Consider the following 15,659-nt stretch of genomic DNA (forward strand, 5'->3'; position numbering starts at 1 on the left):
AATTATAATTTTCCATCCTTATCATCTTTTTTTTTTATATTTATCACATTATTAATATCTTAATCACATTTTTAGACTTTTATCTTATTCTTCATATTTTAATATCAAAACTCTTTTAGGTCTATATTAGAAAAGTAATAGTTTTAAAAAAATTGAGGGGTAAAAAAATATTTTCTATCTCAAATTTTAAAATTAATATGTTCTTCCTTTTAACTTTATTTTTATTTTCAATTTTATTTTATTTTCATATTTTATAATAAAAATTATAACATTTTAGTAAAAGCCAAAAAATTCTATAATTTCAATAATGATTAGAATTTTTATTGAGTTATTTATTCCCACTAATTATATATCGAAGAAAAAATAAAAAATATATATATATAAAAGAAAGGTGTATGATATATCATATATGTTTCCAAAGTCCAAGAAAACTTGTATCCAAATGGACCGTTTGTCTCTCTAGGCTTACTCATATTTCTATGACCAAAATGCCCCTTTCCATTTTTCGTAATTTCACTTTAAAAAGATCCCTTACTTTTGTTCGGAATTGAAAAATCCATACGGCGTAGGCGGCCACCCACGAAAACAGGCACCTTTCTTTACCATTTTACCCTTGCATGGAGTGTTCCTCGTGCCCCCTCACGTGACTTAAGCCAATAAACCATTGTCTTATTCTCCGCTAGATTTTAACGGCAGAGATTCTCTCAAATCTTTTGCCTCTTAATCATCCTAAAACGAGGAGGGTGCACAGTTGTGATCCTGCGCACCTCCATCATCATCAGTGAAACCGCTTAAGCGGCTTCATCTGGATCGTCCGATTGGGAGGGAGTATGGGGGAGCATAATGAATGAGGAGGGCCCACCCTATCCTATACCATCCCATCTCTTCTCTATAAATAAAAGCCCATAGCTCCCTCAACTCTCACTTCTGAGACAGCTTACTGAAAAATATGAACAAGAAGGGAGCATGGGCGGTGCTGTGGGTGATCGTTGTAATCCAATGCGTCGCAGATGCAGCGGAGCACAATGAGGAGTCGCTGATATTCAACACCCATGGACTGAGCAGAGAGAGCTTCCCCAAGGGCTTCGTCTTCGGCACCGCCACGTCAGCTTACCAGGTCGAGGGCATGGCTGACAAGGACGGCCGAGGACCAAGCATTTGGGATGTCTTCATTCGAAAACCCGGTAACCGTTTTTTTTTTTTTTTTTTGTATTTTTGGAAGTTTTAATTTATTTTTTTCTACATTACTGTTGTGATTATTGTTTTTTTTTTTTTAAATAATTTTTGGGGAGCAGGGATTGTGGCGAATAATGGCACTGGAGAGGTGGCGGTTGACCAGTATCACCGGTACAAGGTAAATTTTCTAGTGTCTGTCAGAGATTTTCCCATTGTTCACGTGCATCTCAATTATAATTTAATTTTTTTGTACATAATAAAAAATTTATATTTTCTTATTGTACTTTATTATATAATAAAAAAATTAAGATTTTTCCATCTTAGCAAAAAGTTATTTTTAGTTCTATTTATTAGTTTTTAAGTCTTTTTTTTAATTATATATATAATCTGTTTCATTTTTGCCTTGTTTCAAATATTTGAAGAAATAATTGAAAACTACTGATGTGTTAACAGGAAGATATAGACCTGATGAAGAGTCTTAATTTTGAAGCATACCGCTTCTCAATCTCATGGTCCAGGATTTTCCCAGGTGATTTCAAGATGGATTTTGCAGAAAATAATAATTATAGTAATTAAAAAAAAAAAAAAAACTAAACTCTGTTTTGATGCAGAGGGAACTGGGAAAGTGAATTGGAAGGGAGTTGCTTACTACAATAGACTGATCAACTACCTGCTCAAAAAAGGTAAATTTTCCAACAAAATTAAAATCTTTCATGCTAAATTGAACATAATTTGAGCCCACAAGTTATATTTTTGTAGGCATTACCCCATATGCAAATCTCTATCACTATGACCTTCCTTTGGCACTTGAGAAGAAATACAATGGGTTATTGAGTTACAGAGTAGTGTAAGTACTGCAATAACCTCGAAAAAATTTGTGGTTTTTTGTGGGGATTTATCTGTGGTGTATTGGTTGATGAATGAGTCTAATATTACAGGAAAGATTTTGCGGATTATGCTGACTTTTGCTTCAAGATGTTTGGAGACAGAGTGAAGAATTGGATGACATTTAATGAGCCAAGAGTGGTGGCTGCTCTTGGCTATGATAATGGTTTCTTTGCTCCAGGGAGGTGCTCCAAGGAGTATGGAAACTGTACTGCTGGGAACTCTGGAACAGAGCCTTACATTGTGGCACATCATTTGATTTTGTCCCATGCAGCTGCCGTTCAGAGATACAGGGAGAAATATCAAGTATGGTTCTGTTTTTAGTGTTTTTTTACCTCTCTAATTTGATGTTATGTGTTTGATTCAATGGAGGAGAAGATGATGATTGACTGACTGATAAAAGTATGTTTCTCAGAAAGAACAAAAGGGGAGGATTGGAATTCTCTTGGATTTTGTTTGGTATGAGCCTCTTACAAGATCAAAGGCTGACAACCTAGCAGCTCAAAGATCCAGAGACTTTCATGTTGGATGGTATAAATACTTGGCATTCTCCACTGATTCAGAGTAGGATGAATGCAGTATAGATATTCAAATAGTAATGTTGGTTTTGTTTTCTATAGGTTTATTCACCCCATTGTATATGGAGAGTATCCGAGAACAATGCAAGAGATTGTTGGAGATAGACTGCCCAAGTTCACAAAAGCGGAGGTGAAGATGGTGAAAGGATCGATGGATTTCGTGGGAATCAACCAGTATACAGCCTACTACATGTATGATAAGCCGAAACCCAAAGTCCCTGGCTACCAGGAGGACTGGCATGCTGGATTTGCTTGTATGATACAATCCCTATCTCTGTTAGTTTTGTTGTTTACTGTGCATACTTTTATTGTTCTCACATTTTTCGCTTGTGGACTTTGCAGATGAAAAGCATGGAGTGCCAATTGGTCCAAGGGTAATTTCTATACCATGGAATGAAAAAAAATAAAAAACCCTTTTCATTCTGCAAGTACATCGGTAATGGGATTGGTTTTAATTCTAGTAGTGGATTGATTGAATGTATGCAGGCATATTCTAGCTGGCTCTACAAAGTTCCTTGGGGTCTTTACAAAGCTGTGACCTACATAAAAGAGCGATATGGAAACCCCACTGTGATTTTGTCAGAAAATGGTATGCTTCACTGGTTTGAGTCTTATGAAACATTAGAATACTGTACCAGTCTCATGCCATTTATTGCATGATTTGCAGGCATGGATGATCCGGGTAATGTCACCCTTTCTCAGGGATTGCATGACACAAAAAGGGTCAACTTCTACACAAACTATTTGACTGAGCTAAAGAAGGCAATCGATGATGGAGCAAATGTAATTGGCTACTTTGCATGGTCATTGCTGGACAACTTTGAATGGAGACTAGGATACACTTCAAGGTTCGGCATTGTCTACGTTGACTGGAGGACCCTCAAGAGGTATCCTAAAATGTCTGCCAAGTGGTTCAAGCAGATGCTTGCTCAGAAGGGGCATTAGGCATTTGGAGTATGCCTTTCGTCTGTTTTAGTTTTAGGTCTAGTTTAAATGTAAATGGTGCCTTTGTTGAAGAACTGGGAACTCCATCAGGCATCCAGAACGTTTCCTTCTTTAGGTTTAGTGTTCTATGGAATGGCGGTTTGTAATACTCAAAACACCATTAAATAAATCTGTTACTCAATACTTGAGTTTCAGGCTTTCTTTCTAGATTTTCCATACTATATGATATGATCTTGCAACTTTGAACTGATAATATGAACTGCAGCCAAAAAACTCTGGAACTCTTGGAAGGTTTGGATTTCCAAGTGATCAGTAGCAACATAAAATAAAAAATAAAAATAAATAAATCCACCCTCAGAGGGGTCTCCAGCACCCAAACCTCTTTATCAGGGAACTTCACAGAAATCATAAGGAAACTGTTCCTTGTCTCCATTTTCCAAACATGAAGCACCCTTCAGAAACAAGGACTCCAATGTTGATGGGGTGAATCTTTTCAATTTTCCACAGAACTTGCCTACCTCTCTGGGAAGCATTGCCATCAAATCAGAACCTTGAATAAAAATTTCTTGCTAGCTCTAGTTATTCAGTTCGATAGATGAATTGCCTACCTCTCCAGGAAGCATTGCCATCAAATCAGAACCTTGAATAAAAATTTCTTGCAAGCTCTAGTTGTTAAGTTCAATAGTCAATGTTTCAGTGTCATTTTTCAAATCCATTATAGGACCTTTCAAGTCAGTTTTTTGCTACATTTCCCATATAGCTTCCTCAACTGATTGCCATAAGAGTCACATCAGATGCCTAGTGTTCCCTTAAGAATATTTCCCATCAGCAAATGTAATTTAAATCAATTGAATAATTTACTGAAGAGTCCAAAATTCCCCCCCACAGAAAACAGGGAATTAATAATCTATAATCTATAATTAAAGAGGAAATGAATGATTACACACGAGAAAAGAAATTCAGTATACTGTTTTTCTTACTCTCTGAACTCTTGCAATCACTTCTCTTTCGCTTCTCATTTTTACTAATTGCTTTCCTATCAGCAACTTTGTTAGGCTTTGAGTCCACACTCTCTTGAGATTCCAAAGTCACACACATGATATCTGAATTATCAACATCAACCACCACTGATATTTGCTCGGTGATGCTTGGTATCTGATCCAAGTAGATTTCATTAAGTTTCCTTTTCTTGAATGGGTTGTTGTCAGGAATCTCTAACGGTGTTTCATCCTGAGTGATTTTATTTTCCAGCATGCCATGAACTTCTGATGGGAACATTATTTTTTGAAGTGCCACAGCTTCATTCAAGTACTTTGTTTCCTCTATGACTGGCCTCTGCTCCATTACTGTACTAGCTGCAACAGCACCGTTCAATTATAAAATGTCAAATGTGTTAAAAGTCATGAGCCATGTTTCCTATGAATGCTTGTGTAAGTTTTCTGATGAGTGAAAAAAGGAAGATTATTACTAGGGGTCACATGAGGTTAACAGACTTGCCTGTAACCCTTTCTTCTCTGGTTTCATGAGAGGAAAATATTGTGAAGCAGCTCTCTTCTGTAGATTGTGCAGTGGCCTCAGGCTTCACAATTTCATTAGAAGTCTGGGTGACTGTAGGCTCCGGCTGACTTTCATGACTTGAGAAATGATCAAAAGCCTCCATGGTTACTGGGTCCAAGTTTCCTTCAGCAATTGCAGTTGCTATTGATGGAGGTATTTCTCTGGTTGCATCCATAATCATTAAGGAAAACACTTGTATGTTTGTATGTGAACTCACAAGCAGAGGCTTGAAGCTGTGCAACAATGACACCAACATAGGTGTGGCGGTCTCACAGGGTATAAGGTGCCCAATATTGCAACCATTCAGAATAAAATGAACTGAAAAACTGCAACTCAAGCTGTGAGCAGAAACAATGCCTGACATGCAAACATGCTGCTCTTATCTAACTTGGCAAAAATGCTATAAACAGCAGTTCTTCTTGATACATAGATTGAAAGTCAACACTAGGTTTAGAGATGCTAAATGAATGAAGGATACGGTCCAAGGAAATCAAGCTCTCCATCAAGAGACTGCAAAAGATCATCTGTAAGAGGTTTCATGTGTTGGACTCTTTTAGTGTCAGCATCATATCTACAAAGAACATGAAAATGAAAGATATTTACATGCAAAAATACACTGTGAACTAACTCAGGAATATGAAAAGGGATTAGTTCTATGATTTACTTACATTCTGGCATGCTGGAAGACTGCAACTGCTTCTCTGAAAGATTTTGTGTAATCTTCAGGCATTTGATTGCGCTTCTCAAATTTCAAAACTGATAGAACCTGCAAATAGACCACCAGCATATGAATTCTTTATAACAGGGTTGTAAAAAAAACAAAATCAATAAAGCACGTTAAACTTTTGAAGTCAACATTTAGTCTTATTCTCAATTAAATGCATGTTTTTTGTTGAGACATGCCCTGTTGAAACATGGATGCCAATTTGGACTTTCACCCAGACCTCAATATGCCACATGGTGGTTGTAGGCTATGGGTACAAGAATGGCCTCAATATTCATGAGGGAGATATTCCATTTGAAAAAGTGTCAAACTCTAGCATCATTTCACCCCTGTTCTTCAGAGAAGCAGGTTATATGCATGGGTTACCAAGGCCATGCAACTTCTGATGGAATACCAGGTTTTTGAGCCACTTTTGGCATACAGTATGGAAAAGCCTAGGTACTTCTCTCTATAGTACAGTAGTCTGTGCCATTGTGCTGATCAAAAGGAGGTCCTCAACTGCACTTTGGATAATATTTTGTGGAATCTTCTCAAAAGGCATATGAAACAATGGGATTTTTTTTACCAAAAATAATTTGTATGCCCATATACTCTACAGAATATTGATGTTTAAGACGGTTTAAGGTCACCCTTCTAGACATATGCTAGATCTTTCCAATAAGCCAAATTAGATGTGTGGTGGAAAGGATGGCAACACTTCAAGCAAGGTGAAGCAGCATTTAGCAAAGTTTGCTGTAAAAGTCAAAGAAGCCATAGATATGTACCACCATTTGAAAGTTTTCAATATGGGTTACGTTATTATGATTTTACCTTCACAAGCATTGACCCATGGAATAAGTTAACATAGAAGAAAAAGGGACCTCTCCAGATCCCACAGAAGACCAATGATATGCTTACATGGTTGACCTTCTTGAGGACACTATTATTTTGAGAACTTCTATTTATGTCATATGAACGCCCTGTTTCTGACAGATTTTGATTTCTTTTTTTTTTTACTTGAGAATAAATTCTTTTCAGGTGGAGGGGATTGATACAAAGGATGCAACAAGAGAAAAGGCTGTTCTGGAAGTTCCCTGTGTAAGGCATGTCTTTCCATCTATCTTTTCTACTGTGCAGCTCTTAGTGATTATAAATGTAAATATTAATATCAGCCTCCTCAAAATGCAAATAAGAGTGCTTACACGGTCTAAATTCCGATACTTGGCAACCATGGAATAAGCTCTTGCAATCCCAATTCCAGGAACAGATGGGAGGAAATCACAGCCAGCTAGTACACACATGCCTGTGAAAGTACAACAGTGTAAGCATGTGCTTTGTTTTGAATGAGTTTATACAATGATTGTAGAAATGCTATCATACCCTGTAATACATGACAAGAGAACATCTAAGAGAATATTTTTCTATTCACAATTTGTTAAAAACAAAATTCATAGCTAAGGTCCAAAGGAAATTGGAGATAGATTCAACCACTTCATTTGTATGAACAAAGGCTTCTATATAATTAGTCTTCCCCTAGCTTTGGGAATCAATGTTCTTTTGTTCCCATGTGATGCTACTGTATTCTATGATGGTGTGGTGGGAAAGCTCGGCTGCAACTATGCTTTTCAAAATTTTAAGAGGCATACACAATTATGCAAGCTTTAAGGTCAACAAATCACCTGTGAACAATTCTTTATCAAAATTTTGAAAGGAAGGTGCACGAGCCACAGAATCAAAAACCCTGTCCAGCACCATCTCTTCGCCATTCCCATAGCGATCCATCTTAAATATGATCTGTTTCCAAATCAAAACAGAGTGGCATGAATAAATTTAACAAGGAATAATTAGAAAAGAAGCCATCAGGAGAGAATTAATCTCCATTTTCCCAAACCAAAGTTCTGTGGAAATTCTTACAGCTCGGCACCCATAGGCCATTAGATCACTATCCTCCGTGATCACTGCCGCAATCCCACCCTTATCTGCCTCAAGGTTTGACAAGTAAGCCAATTGAGCATCAGCCTCATAAGGAGCAACTACAAATTCAATGTTCTCTGTTCTCAGAATCTGGAGGTTTGACAAAATTCTTGTTACAAATCCACAACTTAATGATCATTGGATTTCATATACTGTAGAACTTGAATGTTTGCTAATAGGAGATTTTTCAGTACCTGAATGAGTTGATGTGCCATGGATGGAGTGATGGTCACTGCTCTCTACATGGAAAAGAAAAAAAATTGATGCGGATTAATACATAAATGTTGATTAAAGACTATCTGATCAGACCACATTAGACAATTTGTAAAAAAAATTTAAGCAAAATGTTATAAGGGAAATATGGAAATTCACTTCTTAGATTGGAATAACAAAGATGAAAAAGGGTTTAGTTATGAACTTTTCTTAGCATGATATGCCATAAATTTTCCGAATTCTCCTCAAGTCACCACTAGTGGGCAGAATTAAGATAGAAAAATTGGAGATAATTTCAACAAGAACCATTCAAATTCCTTCACAGAGCAAAAACCATGCAACATACCGGGGAAAAGTGACATTATTGAAATCCAAATATATGCTTCATTCTTCGAATTTCTCCCTGCCTAATTTAAACCAAATGGTTTTCTATGAACCAAAAAGGTGAATCGGCAATAACCAATTGACATTACAAAAATAGAACAAGGAACAAAGAACAACAAGAGCTAAATCATTGAAATAATACCTGGAAGAGCTCAGAAGCGCCAGTTACATCACCTTCTTTGAGCTTTGCCATTGCCAAATCGCAATAAGATTTTCTTTTCCTGAACCAACAAGAAGCACCCACATAAGAAATCAAACATCACCTCAAAAAATACTTGATGGGTCTTCAGATAAGCAATCAACAGCGTGGAAAAATGCAGTTACATGCCTGTATCGCTCCTGCTCGGTGGTAGCCTTACACGGGATGTTCCCACCGTCAAAAACAACAACAGGAGTGATCTTGTAGTGTCGAAGCAGATCGATTCGGTGCATAAAGTACTGTAAGTACCGCGATTTTTTATCGCCTTTCGAATTAAGACAAATCTCCATGCTACATGAATAAGCTTAAACAACCAAAAAACCGCAACATATCAAATTTTCTTCACAACCAAAAGAAAAACACTTCTATATAACAAAAAATTCAAGATTAAAAAATTTGACCTCCTTTGTGAAGCCATGAATACGCATCGATTCCAACCTGGAAATAAACTTTCAGAAGAATGCGGAAATCAGTAGGAGATGAGATTCAATTTTATAAAAAAAAAAAAAATTATTTAAAAAAAATGGATAAATTCTTTGAAAATTTTGGGGAAAATGCCGTGTTTTTACCCTTTTTCCAGCATATTTCTTGATGTGAATTGGTTCAATGAAGGGTTTCATGTATCTGAGAAGATCTTTGATGCCCATTTTCCAGGTTTTTTTTTTTTTTTTTGGCTGCTACTGCTTTTTCCCGGTGATTTTGGTTCTTCTGGATTGAGAAAATGGCGGGAAGGAGAGCAAGTGTTACAGAGGCTGCTACTGCTGTGGTGTATATCCAGCAGAGGAATGAGCGAGTGGAATTTTTTCGGCGAATTATATAGTGCCGCGTAAGACATAAAATTTTCGTTACCCTTGATTGGAAACGTGGCTAGAGACTATTGGTCCTCAGTTTTTGCGTTGTGTGTTCCTCTATTCTACGCCCTGCCGCCAATTTTTCAAAATTTTCAAGGCTCTTCCGCGTTTTTTCACAATGTCAGTCACATGTCACGAGGAATGCACGTGCCTTACATTTTACTATTTTGGCAATATGTAAATTTTAAAATAATATTTAATTGAAATTTGGGCTACACTTTGTCCCTACAAGATTCGTTGGTTGGAAGAAAAAATAAAAATTAGATGTTTTATTCGAAGTTTAGATAGATTTAGATTTGTCTTATATCTAAAAATCAGCCCACATTTAAAATAAAAGTTAAAATTTTATACTTTTTATAATAAAATAAAATATTTGAAAAATAAGGCTTGACTTAAAAAATATTTTTATTAAGAGATGTTTGATTTATGAAAGGAAATAAAAATATATATATATATATATATATATATATATTAAGAAAAATTTTTTTATCACATTTCAATACCATAAAAAAGAGAAGGAAGAAAAAAATAATAAGAAAAAATATAAAACAAGTTGAAAGGGTTTTATTTTCTTATTTTTCTAATATGAGAAAATTGTACAAAAAATATTGTGTTTGATAACTATTTTCAAAAATAGTTTTAAATAATGATTTAAAAAAAATTTAATGTTTTATAAAACAAAATTTTGTTTGAAACGTGAAACATTTTTAATATTTTTAAATATGTTTTAAAAATAACTTTTATGTCTACTGCTTTATTTTTAATTATTTTATATTAAAAAATAATAATAATCCTTATAAAACAAGTGAAAATAATCGAAAAATATTCTCTAAAAATATCATATTTTCTAGTTGTCACACAAGTTTTTCTATTTTCTTTTTATTTTGAATAATAAAAAATTGTTATTGAAAAAGGTTTGTCAAACATTACTTATGTTTTTTATAAATTTAATTATGTTATTTTAATTTTTTGATGGACAATGAAATGAAAAAGTTAAAATATTTTTCTAACCTTTTACTTTTTCTTTCTTTCTCTCTCTACCTTTTTCTTCTAAATTTTTAATGACCAAAAATAGTTTAAAATATAAAAAATATTAGGATATTGAATTGGTATATAATGAACTTGTCGTCGTAACCATTAAAAGTAGACGGTAAAATCTAGGTGTTGGATGATGGTACAAACAATTAAACCGTAAAGAATTGGTTCAAGTACAAATGATTAAAACTTAATTACACACATGGCATATTGTGATTGGTCGGCTTTTTAGAATCCATAGATTAAGTACTGTAACGGTCCTAAAACATATGAAGTTTTCCAAAATTAGAAGGGCCTGGTCCTACAAACCCAACATCTAGACTGCATAGATCTTGGCTCGTGTTACATATCAATTGTAGTGTTTCCGCTTTTCTCTGTTTCATGATCTGATTGAGATGGTACCTTTTGTATGCTTCCCCCTCAACAAAGCCCTGAGGACATTCTAAAAGTGATAAGAAGAAAAAGCAAAAGCAAAATCTATAATGTTGTACACTAACTCTTTCCTCTGTTGTTCTTCATTTACACATCTACTGATGAAATTACACCAAACCCAGATGCATTATTATACTATTTGGATATACAACAGATGAAGAAACTTGTCTGCAGATATCTCTGTATATTTTGCCTACTTCTGCAGATCATGCTCCATTTTCCTTCACTCAAAACATTAGCTACCAGTTTTATGTATGCAAGGAGATTTTCTCAAGGTAGAACCCCAATCAGTTTCTGAAATATTTGCATATCAGCAACCAGAAAGAGTCTTAGGGGGCAGGTCTTAGATACAGGGGTATGTAGTTTGTTGGGGTTGGCGTAGAATCCCACACTGAAAATGCACTGGAACATCTCATCCATTTTTTTGTCATGTCTGGGAAGTGTCTGTCCAGAACATCTTGCAAGGTCTCTGTCTTGTTAACCCAGTCTAGGCCACTCCTTGTGTAGGTTTGAGAGTTGAAGTTGGTAGTGAAAAACCGGTCTGCTTCCAACCTCCTGAACATCATAACAGATATACAGAGAACATGGAGAAAATGAAAACCAGAAGCAACTGCTTAAATCTCATTTTTCAGCTAAAGGGTCATTGAATATACCTTGATGCAATGAGGAGAAAGATGAAGAAAGCGGTCTCGCAGATGGCGAAGCCTTTGATCTTCTTCTCTGCATGTAGGCCGACTAGCAGGTCGAGCTTCTCCACATCATCTCCATACACTTCACAGAGAGCTTCAACAACCTTTTCATCATCTGTCAGATCTTCCCATTTGCTAATTGGAATCATCAGTAAGTTTCTTCTGAACTCATTATACCGAGCAACTCCCCTTTCTCTATCTCTATAAACTAACACATCCCACATGTAACTCAAATTAAATTTGATCTATCAACATATAAAATGAATCCGAAAAGTTCAAGAGGTAATTGTATAGTACTTTCCAAGGCAGCCATATCAACTAGATCAGGTCTATCTTCTCCATTGACATCATGAGCAACAAGGTTCCTCATCCATGAAGGATAGTTCCACAGGGCCATAGCTCCACTTGCCTGATGCCCCATTGACACCATCATCTTCTCCATCCCAATTTTTGACAGTCTTTTCTCGCCTTCTAGCCCCACCATTTCCCTCATAGGCACTCTGAGATTGTATCCATGATAAGTAAGAACATTAAAATTCTAACATCAAAAAACCAAAAAAAACAAGTGAAAGAGTGAGACTTACTCTTCTATGAGAGGCGGGCATTCGCCTTCTGAAGCAGTGTTGCTAGAGTTTGTGTCGCGGATATGGAGTTCATCGGGTAAAAGAGCATGCATTCTGTATACACTAACAAACTCTTCAGTTAGGGAATAAGGAACTCCGTGGTCTCTTGGCTTCTTAAGACCAACCAATCCACTTAGTATTGGCCCCAAAATATGTCCAAATGAATCCTTGAATTTCTTCCCCATAAATCCATACCTGCACCAAAATTAATCATGCATTAACCCCATCTTCATCTAAACTCAAAATGGAGAACTGTCATATTAACAGCAGAGCAATAAAATTCTAATATTTGTCCATAAGGTTCCCTCCCATAGCTCATCTTTCAGTAGTTTATATACCATCTACTACTCTTTTGTGTACATGTATCATATGCAAATTTTCAAATTACTTACCAGTTGATTCTCATCCCAGCCAAAAGAGTATCGGTTTTTAAGAGCTCAACAGTCCAATCAATGGTATGTATTTTAGCAATGACAGCTGAAGTCACCAGTCTTGCATGTCGATAGAGTCTCTCATCATCAAATTCAGGGTGATGTACCTAAAAGCAAACAAAAATATGCTAAATTACAAGGGGGAAAAAAACAGTTGCTCTAATGACTAGTTATTCGTTGAGGAGAAAAAGAACATCAACACAGAGGAAGAAGCCATGAACTTACTTTTAGCATGTCACAAACAGCATTGTGTTCTTTAACAAATAAGGCTTGTAAGAGGGAGAAGCCAGCCCAGCAATTCCTAACATCACCAGAGATAGGAATCCCTTTCCCATCATGTTCAAGAAGCCCATCATTTGATATCTTCAATTTGCCATCTTTGAATGTCCTCACTCTTCTCATTCCATCATCATTATTCCCATAGATTACACTCCCATCCCTAGACCAATAGGCAAAAAATCATATACCAAAAGCTCAAGTTCTTTTTCTTGGTTTGCCTCAAAGAGCCAATTAATACCATATAGTTATTAGCCAAGACCCAAGGAGACACAAAAAGAGAAAAGGGATATGAAAGAAATTACCACCAAGGTGTCCTTGTATTCAAAAAGCCATCCTCCATGTGGGGTGAACCAGTGGGAATGCTTTTGCTCTTGAAGAACTTGAATGACTTCAATGGGCACCCACTGGCAATATCACTGGGAGCTTTAATCTCTATCTGCAGACCATTAAGATATACAATCAAAAAGTTCAGCTCTGTTTTGCTTGTCTGTTGATGAAATGGCCTACTTATACATGGAGAAATGTATATACAAACACAGAGAGGAGGGGTACATGCCTGTTGGGTGTCCTCCATATGATCAATCCAATCATGAATCATAAACTGTACCCACGAGCATGCTATCAAGTTGAATTGCTTCCCATTATCTATGAACTTCTTCCTTGCCAAAAGCTTTGTGGCCACAACTGTTGGGTGAGGCTCCAGCAACTGTAGAATTAGATGAGAAAAAAAAATTTGTCAAGCTTAGAGGCTTGGATTTCCTCTCCATATTGTTTACAACTGTACTTTTTCTTATATTTCTTTACTATCACAACAATCAAGGCTATATTTTTCATCTCCATTTTCTTTCCCCTCAAACTCTTCAGAACCAAACATAGCATTAAAGTTTCCCCCTTTCCAAACACTCCATAGTTGGTAGTACTCAATTTGACTTCAACTGGATATTGGGTACAGATCAATTGGACCCCGACACTATCAAGTTCACCAGCTACCATATTAGTTGGGCACATGGAGTATGGTGAAGAGGGAGGCCTGTTTGGCTTCAATACGATCACCATTAATAAAAGCATACACACCATGTAAATGATGTACCAAATTTATGAAAATTACTTGTAAAAGTGACAACAACCAAACGCCACCCCTCCCCCTCATCCTGTGACAGGTGCCCACCTGCTGTTTTTTTCCTCTAACTAATTGGGTAAAAAGTTGTTGATCTGCTTACCCGATATGAAGAAGTGGAAGGAGGCATGTTGCGGCCAAAAAGAGTTCCTTGACTGCCAATCTGATCATCGATGGGGTGGTTACATTTTCCATCAGCTGTTCTATAACAGAACTCTTCAGTATCATATCTCCCCCCATTGACTCCCCCCACGTGCAGCAGATTGTAACGTTGGTGCAAATGCCTTCTGATTCCCAAGTAGGCAAGCCCCAAGAGCACTGGCAGCCTATGCCACACCCCCAGCTTGTCCACGAAGTGCACAATCTGAAACCAAAAACACATACAAACAATCAAGAAAACAGCTCCTGCAGGTTGCCCACAAAGCATATATAAAAGGAGAGAGAATTAAAGAAACTAACATAGAACAAGAAGGTGTCAAAGAGAGTCATTTTGGCCACGATATGGAGGAGTTGAGGGTGAATGAAGGAAGAAGACGACTTAGAAAATGCCATGGATGTTTGCAGACTGAAGACTCGAGACTTTACTCTGCAGGGACCGTGAAGCTTTACAGCATCAGTGTAAGATAAGAATGGATCAAGAAGTTTGAATTTTATAGATGGGTGTGTAGGCAAACATTAAATGCACCGAGGAGTAAGATCAAAATTTGGATGCAGTCCACATAGCAATGATCTCATAGTAGTACTACCCATCATGGTGCTTCAACCCCTATAGAAAAAGTCCCAAGTCCCAAGTATCCCAACTACTCTTAATTATAATTTACAATAGTGAGTCTCAAATTTCAAAATTTTGCAGAGTCTTGGGACCATTGAACAAGTATTATAAAGAAGAGGATACAAAAAAAAAGAAGTTGATAAACATGCCATAAATGAAGAGAGTTCACAGTTGGCAGTTAGGATGATTCGATGGACACATTCAAGGGATATGTTTAAGTTACCTTCAGAATGGGAGTACGCTTCCACAGAGCCCTATATCAAATAAACGTCAGTAGTATTTTCATTCATGGATTGCCTTCTCAGTTCTCAGTATCATTTCCATTTGTCACGATCAAATATTAAGATATTGCCTTGTTCAAAAATGCCAAGTGTACAAAGGTCTGAACTTACTTATTCTCCACGTATCGATCCTTAAAAAATGTGACGTGTATAATAATGAAAAGGCACCATCTAGTGAAAGTATAATTTTCTATACCTAATGAAAAGGCACCACCAACGTGGCAACGTACGTGGTGCCACATGTATAATAAATTTCATAGTTTTGTATTGATTCGCTTTATACTTTGTCTCAATTTTTTTGAATTTTGGTGTTATTTTTTATATCAAGAGAAAGGAGGAACTTACCCAATATCCCTCACAATCTTCTCTTATCATCGATAAGGCCATGATGACAAGACCGTGTTTTTTCATTTGGAATTTAGTCACAAAAGCTTTGTAAACATCCTGTGATCATCTCAAAAATTTTATACACATTGTCATTGTGTATAAGAATGATATGCATATAATAACCATTCATTAAATAAAAGGATACTAA

At 36.3% G+C, this 15,659-nt stretch overlaps 3 protein-coding genes across 4 annotated transcripts; 1 reads left to right on the forward strand and 2 right to left on the reverse strand.

The window, feature by feature from the left end:
* Positions 1 to 773: 773 nt before the first annotated feature.
* On the forward strand, positions 774 to 3,791 carry LOC100255914 (beta-glucosidase 44). Its single transcript, XM_002281371.4, has 11 exons — positions 774 to 1,184; positions 1,296 to 1,354; positions 1,630 to 1,705; positions 1,788 to 1,859; positions 1,936 to 2,023; positions 2,115 to 2,367; positions 2,477 to 2,592; positions 2,682 to 2,893; positions 2,982 to 3,013; positions 3,126 to 3,228; positions 3,307 to 3,791. Exons 1-11 carry the CDS (start codon positions 950 to 952, stop codon positions 3,582 to 3,584), a joined length of 1,524 nt encoding a protein of 507 aa, XP_002281407.1. The 5' UTR covers positions 774 to 949; the 3' UTR covers positions 3,585 to 3,791.
* Positions 3,792 to 4,388: 597 nt separating this feature from the next.
* On the reverse strand, positions 4,389 to 9,380 carry LOC100262876 (exonuclease 1). Of its 2 annotated transcripts, none has more exons than XM_010665359.2 (12): positions 9,184 to 9,380; positions 9,016 to 9,052; positions 8,744 to 8,918; positions 8,558 to 8,636; positions 8,013 to 8,057; positions 7,759 to 7,908; positions 7,524 to 7,638; positions 7,047 to 7,147; positions 5,810 to 5,907; positions 5,620 to 5,712; positions 5,082 to 5,302; positions 4,389 to 4,939 (listed from the first exon to the last, which is right to left on the reverse strand). In XM_010665359.2, the coding sequence occupies exons 1-12, from the start codon at positions 9,259 to 9,261 to the stop codon at positions 4,524 to 4,526; spliced, it is 1,608 nt and encodes a 535-aa protein (XP_010663661.1). In that variant the 5' UTR covers positions 9,262 to 9,380; the 3' UTR covers positions 4,389 to 4,523. The 2 variants fall into 2 exon arrangements, with proteins under 2 accessions (XP_010663661.1, XP_010663662.1); XM_010665360.2 differs by having other exon boundaries at positions 9,016 to 9,063; positions 9,184 to 9,272.
* A 1,617-nt stretch (positions 9,381 to 10,997) lies between these two features.
* LOC100260995 (alpha-dioxygenase 2) lies at positions 10,998 to 14,706 on the reverse strand. Its single transcript, XM_002281321.5, has 10 exons — positions 14,531 to 14,706; positions 14,175 to 14,435; positions 13,511 to 13,660; positions 13,257 to 13,390; positions 12,901 to 13,114; positions 12,637 to 12,782; positions 12,206 to 12,439; positions 11,919 to 12,121; positions 11,586 to 11,829; positions 10,998 to 11,487 (listed from the first exon to the last, which is right to left on the reverse strand). Exons 1-10 carry the CDS (start codon positions 14,621 to 14,623, stop codon positions 11,262 to 11,264), a joined length of 1,905 nt encoding a protein of 634 aa, XP_002281357.1. The 5' UTR covers positions 14,624 to 14,706; the 3' UTR covers positions 10,998 to 11,261.
* Between the last annotated feature and the right edge of the window lie 953 nt (positions 14,707 to 15,659).

This window comes from Vitis vinifera, chromosome 17, assembly GCF_030704535.1.
Source record: "Vitis vinifera cultivar Pinot Noir 40024 chromosome 17, ASM3070453v1".
NCBI lineage: Eukaryota > Viridiplantae > Streptophyta > Magnoliopsida > Vitales > Vitaceae > Vitis > Vitis vinifera.

Excerpts from the sequence above, each read along its gene's own strand:
- LOC100260995 (XM_002281321.5), bottom strand. The coding sequence starts at position 14,623 with ATGGCATTTTCTAAGTCGTCTTCTTCCTTCATTCACCCTCAACTCCTC. Across the intron at positions 13,661-14,174 it reads CTTCCACTTCTTCATATCGG|TTGCTGGAGCCTCACCCAAC; the intron begins GTAAGCAGATCA and ends CTAATTCTACAG. Across the intron at positions 13,391-13,510 it reads ATATGGAGGACACCCAACAG|ATAGAGATTAAAGCTCCCAG; the intron begins GCATGTACCCCT and ends AATGGTCTGCAG.
- LOC100255914 (XM_002281371.4), top strand. The coding sequence starts at position 950 with ATGAACAAGAAGGGAGCATGGGCGGTGCTGTGGGTGATCGTTGTAATC. Across the intron at positions 2,368-2,476 it reads GATACAGGGAGAAATATCAA|AAAGAACAAAAGGGGAGGAT; the intron begins GTATGGTTCTGT and ends TATGTTTCTCAG. Across the intron at positions 3,014-3,125 it reads GAGTGCCAATTGGTCCAAGG|GCATATTCTAGCTGGCTCTA; the intron begins GTAATTTCTATA and ends GAATGTATGCAG.
- LOC100262876 (XM_010665359.2), bottom strand. The coding sequence starts at position 9,261 with ATGGGCATCAAAGATCTTCTCAGATACATGAAACCCTTCATTGAACCA. Across the intron at positions 7,639-7,758 it reads TGGCCTATGGGTGCCGAGCT|ATCATATTTAAGATGGATCG; the intron begins GTAAGAATTTCC and ends ATTTGGAAACAG. Across the intron at positions 5,713-5,809 it reads GTCTTCCAGCATGCCAGAAT|ATATGATGCTGACACTAAAA; the intron begins GTAAGTAAATCA and ends TGTTCTTTGTAG.